The sequence below is a fragment of the Megalops cyprinoides genome, chromosome 12, assembly GCF_013368585.1.
Source record: "Megalops cyprinoides isolate fMegCyp1 chromosome 12, fMegCyp1.pri, whole genome shotgun sequence".
In the NCBI taxonomy this organism is placed as follows: domain Eukaryota; kingdom Metazoa; phylum Chordata; class Actinopteri; order Elopiformes; family Megalopidae; genus Megalops; species Megalops cyprinoides.
In genome coordinates this window covers 31,374,364-31,392,219 of record NC_050594.1, presented here as the reverse complement: position 1 = coordinate 31,392,219, position 17,856 = coordinate 31,374,364, and the positions used below count along the sequence as shown (strand labels likewise).

General features: G+C 44.4%; 1 protein-coding gene across 2 annotated transcripts in view; it reads left to right on the top strand.

The window, feature by feature from the left end:
- The first annotated feature begins 4,697 nt into the window (after positions 1-4,697).
- Positions 4,698-17,856, top strand: part of LOC118787407 (G patch domain-containing protein 2-like) — a 30,605-nt gene continuing 17,446 nt past the window's right edge. For both annotated transcript variants that reach the window (XR_005005371.1, XM_036542959.1), the window contains exons 1-8: positions 4,698-4,743; positions 6,272-6,969; positions 14,066-14,127; positions 15,614-15,790; positions 16,232-16,311; positions 16,898-16,965; positions 17,174-17,213; positions 17,688-17,773. Coding sequence is in view for 1 of the 2 variants with exons in the window: in XM_036542959.1 (XP_036398852.1) it covers positions 6,287-6,969; positions 14,066-14,127; positions 15,614-15,790; positions 16,232-16,311; positions 16,898-16,965; positions 17,174-17,213; positions 17,688-17,773 (1,196 nt within the window). In the remaining variant the exon portion in view is untranslated. The remainder of the gene's footprint in view (positions 4,744-6,271; positions 6,970-14,065; positions 14,128-15,613; positions 15,791-16,231; positions 16,312-16,897; positions 16,966-17,173; positions 17,214-17,687; positions 17,774-17,856) is intronic.

The window sequence follows — 17,856 nt, the reverse complement described above, 5'->3', positions numbered from 1 at the left end:
AGTTGTGCAAGGTCACTCAAGGAGGCGTGTTAAGGCAACACCCGATTACAGATTTGTTTCCCTGTTACGCGACTCAAGAAGCCGGGTCTTTAAGCGATCATTATTACCATACAAATAGACAGATCTATTTAACAACCTTCCCTTTATCACAGAACACTTATTCTTTAGCCCCTGCGCCTTGAAAGGCATTGAAATGCGGCCCTCTCTCTCTCTCTCTCTTTTTTTTTTTTGCGTGACCGCGTCTGAGGGTTGATAAAGGCTGGGAGCAATAGACGGAGCAAGGCTGACATCTTCTTAAGAGATGATAGGAGAGCCAAATCAAATAGGATGGAGCAGTCACTTTCTCCCACAGATAGGTAGCTCATTTCTGGCGTCTGCGAGTTTGCATCCCCTGTGACACTCTGCCCGGGAAAGATAGCTCACTCGGACTCCATTCATTATTCTCGCCTTCCCTTCCCCTGTAACGCCAACGTCCCTCTTTTTGTTTTAAAGAGAGCCGTAATTTTCTCCTGTTTTGATGGAAATCTCGGGAATTTTAGTTTTGAGAGCACAACGCTTAATGACATTTCTTTCTCATTAGCACCGAGCAAAAATCAATTATTTTCTTTGTAAGGCAAGAAGGATGGATTGCAAATGAACAGACCGTGTTGCCTTTTGAAACAATGATGCCTTGGTTGCCCCAGATAAGTGTTTTTTTCACTTCTCAGATAAGACCCAGCGACATGTGGTTAGGATAATAATACACTTTTTGATCAAGAACTTCGTAAAATAAATATTTCCTCAGAAATTGAAATCATGCAGGCAAAGGATTTGTCCTGGAGCGTGAGTTCAGGAAAGCAGATGAATCTGGACAATTTGGATTTAAATCAATATCTTAGATGAAATTGCATCCCAAATCATATTCTTATTTTCCCTGTTATTTTTATATTTTATATTCTTAATTTAATTTGTGGGTAATTACCACCAGCTTGTGGCTAGGAAGACTCTACGCTCATTTTGAAAGCAGGAGTGGCACTTTTCACCATGATAATAAGTGGAAAGGTAATGAAATGTGTATTATTGCAATGTGTTTTGGATTCTGTAATCTTTAATGACTGATGTATGGTAGTGTGTGTACTTGGCTTCCCTTGTCTAGTCAGGTTGCACAAGTTAACTTGGTGAGGGCTTGAACAGTGTTATGAATAGTGTTATGCTCACACTCACTGGTCTCGCAGTGTTGTTAGCCTGGTCTGACACTGTTGCTTATTCAACATAAATGGGTACACCTATGTTCTATTGTGCTGGAAGTCGCTCTGGATAAGAGTTTCTGTAAAATAAATATGATGTAATGTAATGAGATCTAGGGAGATATCAGTATATCATCCTGAAACAAATGGGCCCCAATCATCACAAATGAAAAAAAAAAGATTAATGAAAGGTCTTGCTGTATTTCAACTTCTTGTGTGTTACCATTAACAACAAGTACAATGCATGTTCAGTCAGACTCAGCTGTTCAACTGAATTTACTTGAAAATGAACATTGAGCATCACCCCCTAACCTATCTATCCTACTGAAAGATGACAAATATGTCCAAGCTACTTATCCATAGCACAGAAGCACCGTCTGGTCTTTTGTGTAAGTACTTTAAATCCAAAACATATTGTACACACCCAGCTGAAGGACATTTCAGTTTCAATGCATGCAAGAGATTTACAAGGTTGCTTATATACTAGGGCACAATTGAAAAACAAGAATTTTTTAACAAGATGGCATCAGTTTCAAGAATTGCATTGACTGCCCTTTTCTTTTTAGAGATTTTATGTGGTGGCTATAAACATTTGCAGCAGTTTTGACATTATTGATTATTTGTCAAGTTAAACAGCACTTTGTCATATTACACTTTTTGAGAAGAAGAAAAACAAGAAGACCTGTTGAAGGTCACTACTTGCGTATGTGCGTAGATATCACACAGCTGTGTCGTAGCGCCTTGCACTGTATGTGAATACACTGAAATGGTTCCATGCAAATGTACAGTGTAAATGCATTTGGACATTTGTGTGTTCGAATTGTGTGACTACGGCTTGAACTTGGTGCGGTTCAATGCCAGTAGGTGGACTTTATTGTCCTCCATTCTCGGAGTGAAAACTAAGTAAACTCTGCAGACAGGGATAGCCTTCTACCCTCACTGAAGTATTGCTGCACTGATGACCATTATATCCCCTGAGTTGTCAGAGTTTGCCATTTGTTTGTCCCTCAGTACATCTCAGCACAAACTAATAAAAAACTGAGCTGTGACAACCAGACTCAAGTCTGTACACAACCCCCAACTCTGAATGAGGACACCGCCAGGCTGCAGGGGGCTCCACACTTATCAGCTCCATTTGCAGTTTCTGATCTCAATGTGCAGGGTCATCCAACAGGTTGCTACAGTAACAAACAGATGTACGTAATCAGCACTCAAGACTAGCAGATGAAACAAACAGTAGAAACTGCAGACACCAGCAGGGACCGTATATAAATACATTCAGAGGGCCCAGTTTAGTGAGCAAAGTGTAAGTCATGTCCAACATGTGGCCACAGTCCCTGATGGATTTGAGAGAGCCCTAAACTGGACAATGCACGGACAGGGTGGCATCCTGTTAATGCAAGTAGCTGGAGGTGAAGCGTTTTTGAGAGCAGGCCTCAGCACTCATCATTAAGGGGGGATTAATCCACTGGTGAAGCTTTGTTCCTTTCTGAAGAGATTATTTACACTTCTTAATTAGAAGGCCCACATGTCGGAGGGGAAAATAACCTCCATCGCCATTTCAAAAATGCGGGCACCACTTCTCTAATTCCTGGAGATTTTCTAATTAATCTTCCCCTCGTAATTAGGGCTGCTGGCTAATTGCCTGGCACTGTCCTGAAATGCCAAGCTTGGGCAGGGTGGACCTACAGGGGCTCGTGAAGTTAAAGCCCTCATCTCAATCCTTCATTTGGTTTTATGTGCTATTAATGTGACATGGCTTTGGCACTGGCATGTAGCTACTTATATTAGCATCCTCTGCTTTAATTATCCTCATCTACTGTGTGCACTGTTACTATCAGGGTTCAGTATTGCGGGTGGCTTAGAACACAGTCCTCCCTGGTTATGTGCAACATGTCCATAAAGCAAAATCACCTCTATTAATATTAAGTATATTGAGCTTTGGACATCGCCATCAGACCTAGACAAAAAATAAAAATATGGTAGATATCAGATGTCATAAATGCATTCCTTTCACTAGGGGTTTTCCCATTCATAATCTGCTTCCCAGGTTTAAAAAGTGTCCTCTCTCCTGTTCAGGAAACTTATGTCCAAAGCAGTGTGTGCTAGCCCACGTGACACATCTGATACGAGGCTTCCGACTTAGCAAAGTGCTCTTCAAGTAGTTCTGTCATGCCCTGCGCATTCTTAACAAATCCCTTTGAAAATTATTTATAAAAATTAACTTCTCTTGCAGAGGGCTCATTGAAAGGAAGAATTACATGACAGATAAAACACTTTATCGTCAGAGAAAGGCTGGACAATGCTACTCGAGAACTTGGGGAGATGGGAGAAACAATGAATATTAAGTGCTTTGGAATCTAAAGCCGTCCTGCTGGCTAAATTGAAACTGTATATCCTGAGGGGAAAAGGTTTCCAAATTGCTAATTATTGCCCCTGAAAAGGGCCTGTTTCTGATATGTTTGCTTCTGAAAGACTGCCACTTAATGAAGCAGTGGCTGCGTTCTTTTTTTTTTTTTTACTTCAGCAGCTTTCAGTTCTCTCCCCGGACTTCCTCACAGGCCTTGAACAATGAGGGCCCGGGAGCCTTTTTCTCCCAGAGGCCCCGGCAAGAGGAGGCCGGGGGCAGGGTACTGAGGGAGCTGAGCAGCGCGTAAAAATATGGAGGGGACAGATAAGGTGGCGGTGGCACAGAGAGCCCCTCTCCCAGGGGCCGAGGGGGAAATTTGCAGTTATTAAGAGGAAGATGAGAGAGATTAAATGGCTTTTGTGCTCATTTCAGTGGGCCTTTTTTTTATTTGGCCTGGCTTCATCTTTGAGATGAAAGAAGTTATAAATGACTTTTTTCTCAATTCTGCCATGCACCAGCTTTGTGGCAACCTCTGTTATTTGTGTGTACAGTTACACGTGAACATTTATGTGATTTGTTTGTTTATGTATGAAGTACATACACAGGTTCCTGATTACATATACCTAAGTAATCACTGTGTTGAGCAGTGAGATCACTGAGACCATACAGAACCCATGAAGTTCATGTGTTTTAAATTACAGAAGAATCCATAAGATGTGAATGAGTCTATGACAGATTTCATAAATAAAAGCAGGTTTGGTTCATGCTGCTAGCCTTTTCTTTTTTCTTTTTCTTTAATTCCAGCAAATTATTGTTATGAATCTGATAATGATACGAATTTTCTGTTTAATTTATACAGACCTTTTTCCCATCTTTTTGAATGGGTGGAATAATGAGCTGTTATATAGGAAGAGTATTATCCAGTTGCAGAAAATGTTAATGTTCATGCCCACTCTGTACAGCAAAACAAACAAGAAAACAATCAACGGGGGCAGCAAAAACGTAGTAAACACTTTCGGTCTTGCAAATGTACATCCCCAAATGATAACGAAGCTGCCCGTTTCCACCAGAAGAGGGGCGGAAATACGGAAAATTGTGTCTGCTGCGGGGCGGAAGTGCGTAGCAGGTCTTCAGCTGCGAAAACAAAACAAGCAGGAACTGCGGCTGGTGAGTTTTGAAATAACAGTAGCTAACGTAGCTAGCTGCATAGCTAGGCAGCAACGGTGTTCAAACGACTTATGGCAAATTTGCGAGACAGGGAGAGTAATTTAAAACATTACTACTTCTGAAATGCAGATTGTCAGTGGCTGTAGGGAGTGCGTCCTTGCGTTTCGTGAGGCTGTCTACTAGCCAGCGAGCTCGAATGCATCATGTCACTTGAGGTCAGGGAAAAGGGAGAAAAGCATTAAAAGTGACTTAAAATCTTGTAATCAATATACCTCGCTGAAGCATCTCAATACAGTATAGCATAATGTGCCCGATAATGCTGCCTTACTAGCGTGGCAGAAGTGATCAAATTAATTTCGTGGGTTTTCAAAGCTGTCCCTGAACTCTGGCTTAATGTCCCCGCTTAACAAACGGTTTTCCCCTTAAAAATATATCAGCTAGCTTTGGGTGAACGCAATAAATAGCAGATGAACCATATAGACTGTCAATGAGATCATGTTTCTTGACGCCACCTCTGTTTGTTGTGTCCCTTCGTTTTGTCGTGCCTTCTTGCTGTTGGCACAAAGACACATGACAGCGATGCACTAAGACGTCACTGAACACAACCAAATCTTTGTTCAAATCATAGTAGCTAGCTAGCCGAGTAGCGGTCGTGAACCTGCTGTAATCAAGGCACTTTTCCGTGGTAATAGCGGCAGTTTTAATGTTATCCATCTATTTAATCTTAGATAAATAAGTGAGCGACGGCAGATTTATCTTATAACAATCTAAATGTTGGTGCAACAATTAACGTGGCTGATGTATTTACCATCATTTAAATCACACTGAATTTCTGTCATTGTGCAAATGACACGGTAATGGAGTGTTGATTTGTTTGTAAGACGAGACGGAGTAGACTAACAATAATGATTTGCGTAACATTTACAAAATGATTTCGTAATTAATTGTGTTTTAACAGGGCCTGCTCTGATAACAATGGCTATAGGGTATTGTGTTTAACCAGTGGTCCTTAGACATAGTCAGATGACCTTGTTCACTCTAGACACATCAGATGTCATGTGGTTACCAACAAAGAACATTCACTTTTAAGTATTTTTTCCCTCCAATGTACTGTTATCAATCAATAATTATAAGGCATTCAGATTAAGAGCAGTTTTTTGTTTATGTGTGTCCCTTATTCCTGAGGTCATAGCTTGCCTTTTTAGGGACTTGAACTTTATAATATCACAATATTTATAATATCATAAAGGAATCATATTAACCATGTTATGTGACCATCAACATGCAATGCACCTTTCATATTCTGGGCTCACAATACACCAGTGACAACCAATGAAGAGTATGTTAACTTGACTGGATGTTTAGTACATCATCATACAAAGATAGCATATAGGTTTGGTGTCGGTCAGAGGATTGGGCTGAACCAGTGGTGACCATTGTAGTCAACTTGACCACGCATTATGCTCACACATCACCACACCCCTCTGACCTGTCTGTGTGTGACGCTGCTCTCTGGCTCCCCCTGCAGGTGGGCGGCAGTGCCATGGACGAGCTGGTGCACGACCTGGCATCGGCACTGGAGCAGACATCAGAGCAGACCAAGTTGGAGGAGCTGTGGGAGGAGATGGTGCTGAGCCCGCTGCAGCAGCGCCGGCAGGTCCGCCGCCGGCGGGGCCGCAAGCGCCGCTGCGACTCCTCCCTGCACCCGCTGGAGCACGGCCGCTGCCTGAGCGAGGCGTCCGAGTCCAGCCTGGACGAGGCGGCCAAGGACTGCCGCGAGAACGCTGCCGCCGCCGCCAACTACAGCGACTCGGACGACATGGTGGTGGCCAAGCGCCGGCCCTCCTTCACTGGCGGCGGGGGCGGGGCCTCCCTCAAGACCAAGCAGCACTCGTGGCCCGAGTCGGACTCCTTCACGGAGAACACGCCCGGACGGCCCCTGCGGAGGCGCCGCAAGGTCAAGCGCATGACCTCCGACGTGACGGTCAGCCTGCAGCAGAAGCTTAAGGTGTCGGAGCTGGACGGCGACCGGGGCAGCAACCACAAGTCGGCCAAGAAGCAGCGGCTGTCCAAGCTGAAAAAAGGGGGCGGGGCCTGGGCGGGGGCGGGGCGGGAGGTGGGCGGTACCGGTGGCGTGGGGCTCGTGTCCGAGGAGTGCTGGAAGGACAAGATTGTGTTCGAGGCCAAGGAGCAGAGAGAGGCGTCTGATGAAAACATGTCTGAATGGTAACGTTGCCTTTTTAATCTGCTTCCCTATACAGTCCTTCAGTCAATCACCAGATGGGGCCTGCAAGAAAGCAGTATTTAAAAAGCGGGAAAAGTTTTGATCACCCCACTCTGGTTTTACTTGTTTGTTAATATTCTTGATAAATTCCAGTTATAGTTTAAGTAAATACATAAAAACACAGCCACGAACCCTAGTGTACAATATCAAACAAGATATGCAGAGCAGTAACTGTAAAATATGTATATGGAGAAAATATATGAAATATATGGCATATATTGTACAGTTTAAGAAGCTGTATTATTATGATGGGCATTTTGTTTAAACAGTCAATAAACACTGAATGCAAGTGGCTCCTGCCACTCTGGACCTCCTGAAATGGTCAAAGCGATGTAATTCAGCTAAAGAGGGTAAGGGAAATATGAGATTACATTACAAATGCATTTGTGCTCAGCTGGACCAAGCCAACCCCTCCCTCTGTTGTGCTTAAGCAATGCACTATCTCTGGCTGAGTCACAGGTTGTAACCTGCTATGCATCATTACTTGACACGAATCATCAATATCTCTAACATTCTCTTACATGCTAATTCGTTTCTGATGCTCCGTTAACTACTTAGAAAGTCCTCTGTGTGTTTAAGTTAGCTAGTCAGTTCGGCCCATGACATAAAAGCCAGGGGCGTAACCACGCACAGACAGAGGCAATTAAACAAGAAGGCATGAAATTATCTACACAGGCCACCTAAATCTTATTGTCAATATGCAGTATGGCCCCATTTAATACGCGATGAATAACACAGTCATCTGAATACCTCCTAGTATCGGACTGACATTAAAAATTAATGATTTTATCTCTTCGTATTCATCTTCTCTTGCACTGGGACACGTACGAACCCATGGCCTTAAGGCATTGGTCGGCATCATTATTTCATCTTTCAGGAGTATTGTTATAAATAATATGTTTTCGAACCATATTGATTGGTCTGAAGTGAAGTTCAATTTCATACATCCTAGGTAATTAAGGCTTTCTGCTCAGCGGCTGGTGGCTGCCACAGTGGGGAAGACCGCTTGTCCTTGCACCCAGCAGATCTGCCTATTCTGTTCATACAGATGGGTTTTACAGCTCTGGCTGTGTATAATGTAATATTGTACAATATGTAACTTCTCAAGAATTACTGGCACAAGTATACCACCATGGCTACGGCAGTTCCTTTTTTTAAAACAGGAATCTATACTGATTTCTTTATAACCCCAGGTAGCAGTATTGATGGAAGTGAATGCTATAAACTCAGCTTTGTTACAGTCAAAATAACTCAGATATTTGAGTATGATGAACATTGTGAATGGTGTTTGCTGTCATATCAGGATATAAGTGAGCTCTTGACAATCGTCCATTATATTTCAGTATAGTTTCTTTGCCTGTAGAACTGCACTAGTTGTGAGAACTCTTGCACTTAAGACCTTGATGTATCACATTCCTTTTTTCTGATAGCCTTTGGAAGATCTGTATTTTTGACACCTTGTAGTTCTCATTTCTGGCTATCTAGTTTGCCATTCATCCTTTGGTGCTTTTGTTCAGAGCCACTGCCACCTCCAGTGTGAGTGTGTGCTGCCTCATTTGTGGCACGGTATACATGTCTGAGAGGAAGTCAAAAAGCTAAGATAAAGAAAGCCAAGATCAAGCTCTTCTGTCTTGGAAAAACACTGGCACAGCACGCCAAACAAACTTTCCAAGTGTGCTTTCCAGTGTGCTGGAGTTCCCTCTTGAAAGTATTATGGAATTCTATTCCTCCCCCCGCCTCCCCATACCTTCTGGTGCTGTGACATGTTCTCCTTGATGATCCCATTATCTCTCTGCCCATTTAAGGAACAGAAAGGAGGGGGGAAAAAGAGTCAACGGTAACCAACGGTGGGGAGACAGAGGGCTGTACATCTTTCTGGTTTAATTTGTGCTGACCTCTCTGGCCCCTCAACAGCACTTGTTTTCTTATTTTATGGAAAAATCAATACCCGTTCTGACAGAAAAGAGCTCCAGAGAAGAAATAAATGGAAACGGTGTGGTGCGCTGTCAATCATTTTTCACTTACAAAACACCGCGTTTTAAATGCTGCTCGGCCCGTGCGGCCGGAGCCTGTGAAATCATTGGGTTAAGTCCTTGTGGAGCTAAAAAGAAATAGAGAGCTCGGTGGGGGGGGGGGGGGGGGGGGGCTGTGCTTGACAGTGGTAATGTAGTTGTGTTTGGACTTCAGGAACGCTGTGATCAGTTTGGCGTTTCCCCTTTGAAATAGATCAGTGGCAGTTTCTTCTTAAATGGCTTTTAATCATTGAAATGTAAATGGCCCCCGTTCGTTCCATTAACCCCTGCCTATTATGCGGATAACCTTTTAAATGTCTCTAGCCTCAAGGTCAAGGCCCCATCCGCGAACAGGCCTCCCCTCATGCCAACCCAAGTGCACTGGAAGCAGATGTTGGCAGCTCCAGCTGGGCTCGGCATCCTTGATTAGGCCTGCGTTTGGCCTGATGGCAAGGTGGCCACCTGGCGCTCAGTCTGGCTAGGAGCGAGGGCTAACCTGTGGTGGAGGCACAGAACGAGCAGGTCCTCTCTCCTCCGTGCTCCGCGTGGGGCAGGGGCGGCGACAGACCCCACTGCCCTGGCACGAACCGCTCATGCACCTCTCTCCATCCGAACCCCATTTTTATCTTCTGCTCCCCCCATTTTGTCCCCCCCCCCCCTCCCCCACCCTTTGTACTTTGTAATTTGGAAACTATGCAAGGAGTTTGGGGAAAATCGGAGTGCTGAAGTTCATTTAGTAAAGCTCTGAGACTAATCCAATTAATGGAGCTTGGGGAGGGTTGGGATAGCCTTTTAATCAGGCGCCCATAGAAGAAGGGCCTGGATTTAGGCCGGGGCGGTGTGTTTGAAGAAATCCGCACCTCCATTATCACCAGCACCTCGTACCCCCCCAACCGTTTCGTCAAGCCCTCTTTATTCCCTCGCCCGAATGAGCAGAGGTTTGGTAAATCGCCCAATAATCCTGCGACTTAATCTCTGCAAGCCGAGCATGGGCTCCCAGGGGCCTGGGATTATATCCCACTGATCGCTCCTCATCTGGATCCAGCATTCGCTTCACCTCTCGGGCCTGCATTGGGCCGCCGCAAGTGCACATGAGCCTGCTGATTTGGATGCATAGGACAGTTGCATGGAGGCTTCCTTTAAACTGGTGCGCAGTGTTGCTCAACCTGGATCAGACTTCATCTGGACTGAATTCACCCATGGGTGTCTAGAATGTCACACTTCAGGGGTTAATGTCTGCTGTTTGTTGTGTCTGGTATGGCATGGTTGTGTTATAGCACTTCTTGCAGAGAAAGCATTGAAATATTTATACTTAGTAATTAATTGCAGCATTAATTTTTGAGTTACCTTGATATTTGGTTGTGCAACAGATAGAAGTCAAGATGCATTTTAAGTATTTATCCAAAACAAGTAAATGCACCTGCAATGCTTATATTGCCTGCAAGTGTTTATATTTGAGGTGTGTTTTTTTTAAAAATGATTGACCCACATGTTAAGCTTGTATTTTTTATTTCATGGTGTTGCTGTTTTGGTTAATGCATGCTAGTTCAGCTAAAGTGTTTGCCAACTTTTCTGTGAGTTTCAGAGGATTCATGCAGCCAAAGAGAGAAAAAGTTTAGCTGGTAAAGACACAAGAAAAATGCCTGTTTCAATTATTCAGCGCTATCATTAGGCAGGGCTTAATGGAATCGGGTTCACGTTGGCACCGCGCCGCTGTCAACAACTTCACATTGCACCTTTAAAATGGATTAATAATTCAGCTGTGTGTCTAATTAATTGTTTATACCTATTATTCGTTTTCAAACATTGCACAAATACTCCCTAAGAGAACCACACACATTTTTCAAAGAAGAAACATCTGTGGAAAACTGTTTTGTGAGTAGAATCAGTGTACTGGTTCCGTCTTAACAGTACAATTGTACGAACAATCACAGTACGAACAGCAGCTAATTTGGATGTCTCTAGAAGACCTAAAATCTGAAGCTGAAGATACTTTTCAAAAACAAATAAGCCAGTGTGGCCAGGAGAGCTGCTGGCTGAGCCGCGAGCAACATTTTCACAAGGGCAATTAGCGTTGGTCGGAGGAAGCGTGGAGACTGGGTGGTGCGTGGCTGATCTCCTTCTGCCCAGCAGGAACAGGCTGCTGTAGAGGCGTCTGGTGCTGTCTCCAGCAGTGGGCAGACAGCTGAGGAGTGTCTGGGGGGCAGATTTTGGGGGTGAGGGGGACGGTCTCCCAGCTGATTCCCAGGAGACTTGCCTTGCCTGTTGTAGCCCCCCGCTCACATCTGCTTTTCGGGGGCGTGGGGGGCGACAGCGTGGAGCCATCTGGCGGGGAGGGGGCAGCGCGGGCCGGCAGTCTGATCCACACGTCACCAGTGTGCCTGGGCAATATGGTGAAGCGCCGCGTTAGCGCACATCTGACCCCGCCAATGCACTCGAGCTTTTTTTCTTTTTAATCTCTGTCACGAAAGGTCAGATGCCGGGCACCACCGGTAGCAGTGCCACCAAGAGCAGCTCGGTCTCCTCCCCTGAAAACAGACACATTGTGATTTCGGTGCGGGGCCTGTTCACATACCTGTCAGTTTTGTTTGAATGGTTTAGTCTTTGTTAGGCTTGTCTGATACAACATTACTGCATTTTTAAATAAATCTGAGAGGCTTGGCTTTAAGCTATTATGGCAATACAGTCAGCAGTCAAACAAATGAAGTATCAAGTGGAACCCCTAAGAAAAGTAGCAGTTCTTTGTTGGTGAGGAATGTACAAAAATTGGGCCATTTTAAATACCGTTGTACTGTGCCACACATTCTGTGACTTCGTAACATTGGGAGCTTGGTACATTAATGGTGGCAATAATACAGTGGGTTGTGTCACATCAAGTTTTAATTGCCAAAAGACATTGAATACTGAAAACTAAAGTATAGACATTTGATATTAGTGAGTAGAGTCCAACCCACCTAGCGTTTGGCTATAGCTATCTTTTCTATTTATAAATGCACTACAGCTGAAATGCCAAATTATTACCAGGATAACTATCTTGACAAATAATCCAAACAACTACACTTTTATGACAGTTTTATATATAAATGCAAACAATTAACAATTGAGTGATCATGCATACAGTTTGCTACAGTAATATTAGCTAGTGACATTAAAGTCTTCCCAGTGCGAAAATTATGTTTTACTTTAATGGTAATTTGCCTTTGACTTGACTAAGTTGACATGACATGGGTACAGGTGATTGTGAGTTAAGAATAGGATAGGGCATGATATAATATAAAATATACTCTAATGTGTCATGTGCTGTGGAGTCAATAAAAATGGAGGAACCAATGAAAAATGTGATTGGGGTCTGTAATTATTTGCATTGTAACGATTGCTTATTACAGATTCTGAATTCCCTTTCTAAATGAAGTTTTACAGAGCAAGTCAAGTAAGGACAGCAGACTTTTCCCTCAAATTCCTCCAAGCCGAGGCATGAAGTAAATTCTCTGATACCCATCCCTCCTGGTGTAGAAAAGCCATCCTCTCTGCTGCTTGGCTTGTGACTGAAGTTAACTTTCTGAAAAGTCCTCCAGGAGCTGAAACACTTCAGTCTATTTTGTCCCAGAAGCCCTCTTTGTTTCTCTTTGTGGGGGGGAAACAAAAGAGGTTGAGGCTCTTTTTGCCAAAATAGTTGGTGTACACTCTTGTAACTGTGAGGTACTGTTTTTCATAGTCATATTTTTTCAATGTCGTGGGAAACTATCTGAGCGCTGTAGGGGAAGCACCATGGGGAAAGTCAGTCGCTCTCGTTAGCTTTTATCGTGCGCTCAGCAGGTAGAGGATCCTCACACAAATCCGCTCCCTTAAATGGTGCCCATCAAAGGTGCGGGTGGTGCGTTGATCGCCACTGAAAACGGTTCACATACCTTAGGAATGAAGCCTGGGTACAGAAATGTTGTAGGAGGAAGCTTGTTCTTCATATATTTTTTTTTAGACTCCGCACACTTTGCTCTTGTTGTATGTGACACCTCCCCGCAGGTCTGGGACGGTATTGAATCTCTGCTCCTGTGTGACTTGGTTGCAGTTTGGGGTCATAGCGAGGCCCCCCAGGCACAGAGAGGAGGGCTGGGGGGAGAGTGCTGGGGGTTGTAGGCCTGGAACATCCTCTGGAACAGATGCTGTCCAGTTGTCATGCGGCGGAGCCCGGGATGGGGGCACGTCCGCGGGCTCTTGCTCCAGCATAAGGACGGACAGGAAGGAAATCTGTCGCGCTCCTGTTGTCTCTCCCGAAAACGGGACACGGATTAGATTGGACCTGACAGCGGCGGAGATTCAATTAGACCAAGGAATGTCACTCAGAAGCTTCGATCCTGGTCCCACCCACGCGTGTGTGATTACCACTGGGGCTTGTGGACAGCTGCCCTGCTGTGCTGTGCTAGCCTTACATGAGTCTGCTGCTAAACCCTACATAGCTGAGCTTCACGTGTATCAAGACATTTTAATGTCATTTTAATTTTTAGTGCACACATATTTTCTTCACAGCTCTCCCTACTATGATGGAAACTTTTGTCTTACTTTTATTCACAAATGTGCAGTCATAATAAGACAGAGATGTTGGTTCTTTGCTGAGGTAGTTTACATTTTCATTTACGCGGATAACACTCATTCTGTTCTCACTGCTACCTCAGCCATCTTTGTAATTTCTGTTGCAGATCATGTCACTAGATATTCCCCTCTAACATTTATGTTTTGGATGATTAAAAAAGTAATTAGCAAAGTCATGTCCATGACACTCTAGTGTTTAATTAAACTGAATCAAATAAAGGTCCATGCATTCATTGATAGGGCTGTGCTGTTTTAAATGATTTGATCACAATGAATATTGATTAAAATTATTTGAAATGAAGAACTTTCTTTAACGTTTGCTTAAAGGGAAAGACTTTCAGAGATGCTAGAAACTGAGTTTTGCCTTGATTGATTATTCGAAAAAAAAAAAGGCAGCTCTGATTTTAACTGACTTTTTTTCATTATTTTCTTCTTTCAGTGAAACCAGCAGTGTATGTAGCAGTGATCCCGGACTTTTCACTAATGATGAGGGGAGACAAGGTAACTTTCACCTGAATGGCTGTCTGTATAATGGGTATTTATATCTCATATTATACAACTTGCAACAAAAGATGGAATTATTGCTACATTAAATTGATTTAGATTCTTTTGTTACACTGTTCATAGTTAATAGGAAATTTGTGATTGTGGATCGCATAGCAGTAGACCCTTATTTATGAATAATCCTATATCAAACACAATATACATGAAGCATCCATTTTTAGTAGATTGAATTTGAATATCAAAAATGTGTTTGGATGTATGATTTTAATGTTTTTTGTTCAAATTAGATATTTTATGTATGTAAGGACACAACGAAAAGGCGATAGGAAAATAAAAAAATAACAAGCTGCTTTCAAAAAAAAAACACATAATGGATAACATGTAATACGCTCCCTAATTTGAAAACAGAATTCAATTAGCTGGTCCGTGAAACCATTTTAAATGCAAAAAATGCAAATGAACACAATTCAATTATTGTGTTAAACAGTCTGATCCCTCTGTTTTTTTTTAATGTGTTCTCAATGAAGACTGCTAACGAGGTAACACTTTGTAAATAATAAGCCACTACACCAGTCATCACAGTTGAGAATGACAGTAATGGGGGCGAGGGGGGCTGTGTGTGTGTGTTCGCGGGTACAAGGCTGGCGGGCGGGAGCAGGCCTCTGATGGCGCGGGGACGGAGGTGGAGGTACAATGGGAGGGTGCGGCGGGATGCGGGTGGCTCTAATGAGAGGTTGTCAGGTTGTGTTAATGAGCGCTGGAGCCTCGGCTAATCTCATTAGCCGCGGCGGCGCGAGGCGAGCTCTGATTTAACAGTTGTCACTACACCTTGACTGTGAGAGGCATGGCCTGCTCACACGGGTGACTGACAGGTCTGTGGAGAGGATGTCTGCGGGGAACGGGGGGTTTTGGGGGAAGGGGGGGGGGGGTTGCAGCTACAAGCTGGGGGGGCGGTGGGGTACCTTAAGTTTTCCCTGTCTGGGCTCTGAAATTTGACGGTGTGGGGTCTTAAAGAGGATATTGGATATGGGCTTCCCAGTATGTCTTTTTCAGAAGGCATTGGGATAGCCATTGTCCCATGCTGTCATACTGTGCGTGTGTGTCTGTCTTCATGTATGTCCTCATACCCTTCAGTATGCTTTAACTGTCTCCTGTGTTTCTGTGTGTGTGCATGTGTGTGTGTGTTTCAGAAGAAACTAAACTAGGAGAGATGGAGTGACTTTTCTTTATAAAGTCAGCTCCTGTTCTGTTTCTACTGTCGGACCCCATTTCCATTAGAAATTGTAAATCTCTTTACAGCCAACAGCAGACTTGTAACTCCCATGTTTTTTCAGGGAAGTGCATCATTGGGCCCTTCAATAAGATCCCCTAGTGCTTTGTCCTTTCGTGGAATTGGACCTCTCTTCTGCTGTGATTGGCTGGAGGGTGGGAGGAGCGGGGAGGCTGGGACTGCACTTTACTTTGTGGCTGTGATTGATTTCAGGTGATGACGAGCAGAGCGACTGGTTCTTCGAGGGGGAGTGTGGCCCGGGGATGGGGGTCCCGAATCTGCTGTCGGGCTGGGATACAGACACTCAGCCCGAGCTGGACGCGCTGGACTCGGGCCTGGACAAGCTGTCCTCACCCACATTCCTGCAGCCAGCCCGGCCCTCTCAGAGGGGTGAGCTTTGGCCCCAGTGTCCTCCACTGACAAAACTCCTCCATCTCCTGGCCTCGTGTGTGCTGCGGCTTTCTGATTAATAATCAGCCTACTGTAGTCCATCTATGTAAAGAGCCGAATTCAGAAGAACAGTAACCTCAAGTCTCACTGGCTGCCTGATTGCCAGTAATGTTGAGTGGTCTGTAATGTAGGCAAGCAAAGCTAGTCTTAATCAACATCCAGGGAACCGGTCTCTAAATGTTTTCAATCAACATTGCCCCGAGAGCATTCTACCTGCCAGCAAAGCTGAAACTGAAAGCATGAGCGATTCTTAGTAAAAATCAGTCTCAGGTTTGGATGCAGTGGCTTTAGGTGCACTGTGAGAGAGAGGGAAGGCTCCCGCTGTGTCCTCCGCATGCAGTGTCTCAGTGATGGACGTTGAGTGTTCTGTCCGTTCTGCAGGGTACCACGCCCGTCTGAACCGCCTGCCCGGAGTGGCTGCCCGGTGCATCAGGAAGGGCCGGAGGAGGCTCCCCGGCAAGGTGAGGGCGGGACAGTGGGTGTCCGAGGGCTACCAGACCTGTGTTTCTCAGCACTTCCTCTAATGCGGGCTGCATGCGCTGTTTAGGCCGTGTCCCGCGGACAGCACCCACATTTTATACTGCTCTGGAATGGAAGCACATGTTCTCTTATACAGTAGCACACAAACGAGGTGCCATTACATGCATAGTACAGTTTAGCCAATCTCTCTGTGTCAGTCGGGCTGTTTCCATAATACATGCTGTAAAATTAAATCTGTACTTGCTGTTGTTTGATTCGTTCAAGTTTCTGTGTTTCATCTTAAGAATTTAAGCAGTATCTTAATTCAGCTGATCCTAAAATCCATTGCAGTCTGTTAGATGCTCCACCCATGTGTGGATAATTGCAGCGCATTTAACCCATAGAGCTTAAGAATCTCTGGATTTTGTCATACATACAGTGTTACAATTGTGTAGTTAAACACACCTGTAAATGGAAATAAAGATCTGTCATCTCTTGGCAGATTTTTAACCCCATCTACGCCTTTAAAGTCTGTTGAGGTTAAATAGTGTCACTACATCTATGCACCGTTGAAACTTGCTGTTCCAGGACAGCGGTGTGGCAGCCATGTCTGTGGAGAGGATGAAGCACTTCTCCCAGGACCCCTATCAGACAGAGTAAGAGCTCCACTTGTGTTATTATTTGACTGCTGGGGCCGTGAACATGGAGAGTATTTGGGTTCTCTAAAGAGTTTCTGAAGGAGTCTGTTGAGTTAGCTGTCTGAAGGAGTCTGTTGAGTTAGCTATGGAGAGGCCATTTTATCACCTTCTACATGTAGCATGATTTGGGGATGGATGTAAAAGGGTTTTCTTTATTGTCTCACAGTTTTTGGCTGCCATCAATTGGGAAGCGAGACTGGCACCAGGTAAGATACCAGTACACAGCCTCCCTGAAGGACACGCACTCCGGCTTTGGGGTGGAAGTCCTGTCTTTAGGATAACTGACTTGGATTCATAACACTACAGAGTGTGGATGGCCAAACACATTTTACAGTTGTCCACCTTTCTGGGGTGAGAAATTGCTATTTGGCTGGTCAGTTCAGGATGGCCTTTTCTGGGTCATTCTGTGTGAAATTGAATCCTAATTTTAGCTAATTTTTATAGTAAATTATTTTTGGAAATATTATTCGTTGAATGAGTTACCTCTTGCCCAGGCTTCCTTTGAAGACTGCCTCATGGAATCATGTCTCAGAAATGATAAAAGGTACAAATCTGCCTTGGTGGTAACCTCAACAGTAGAAATGTATGAGCTAGAGAATCTTTGTGGGTGGTGCCAAAATGGATCAGCTTTCACAGGAATTGACCCAGATGACCTTTGACCCCCTGCCTGTGTCTTGTAGTTTAACCCGCTGTCTCCACTCTACCCGATGGATATGGTATGTGATGGCTCCCACAGAAGGTGCTCCTCCTCCATCTGCAAAAACAGGTATGGGTCCTCATGGCCAGTACTGTTCAGCCACCTCTCTGATCCTCTGTGAGTAGAGGTACACATGTACGCACACACACACA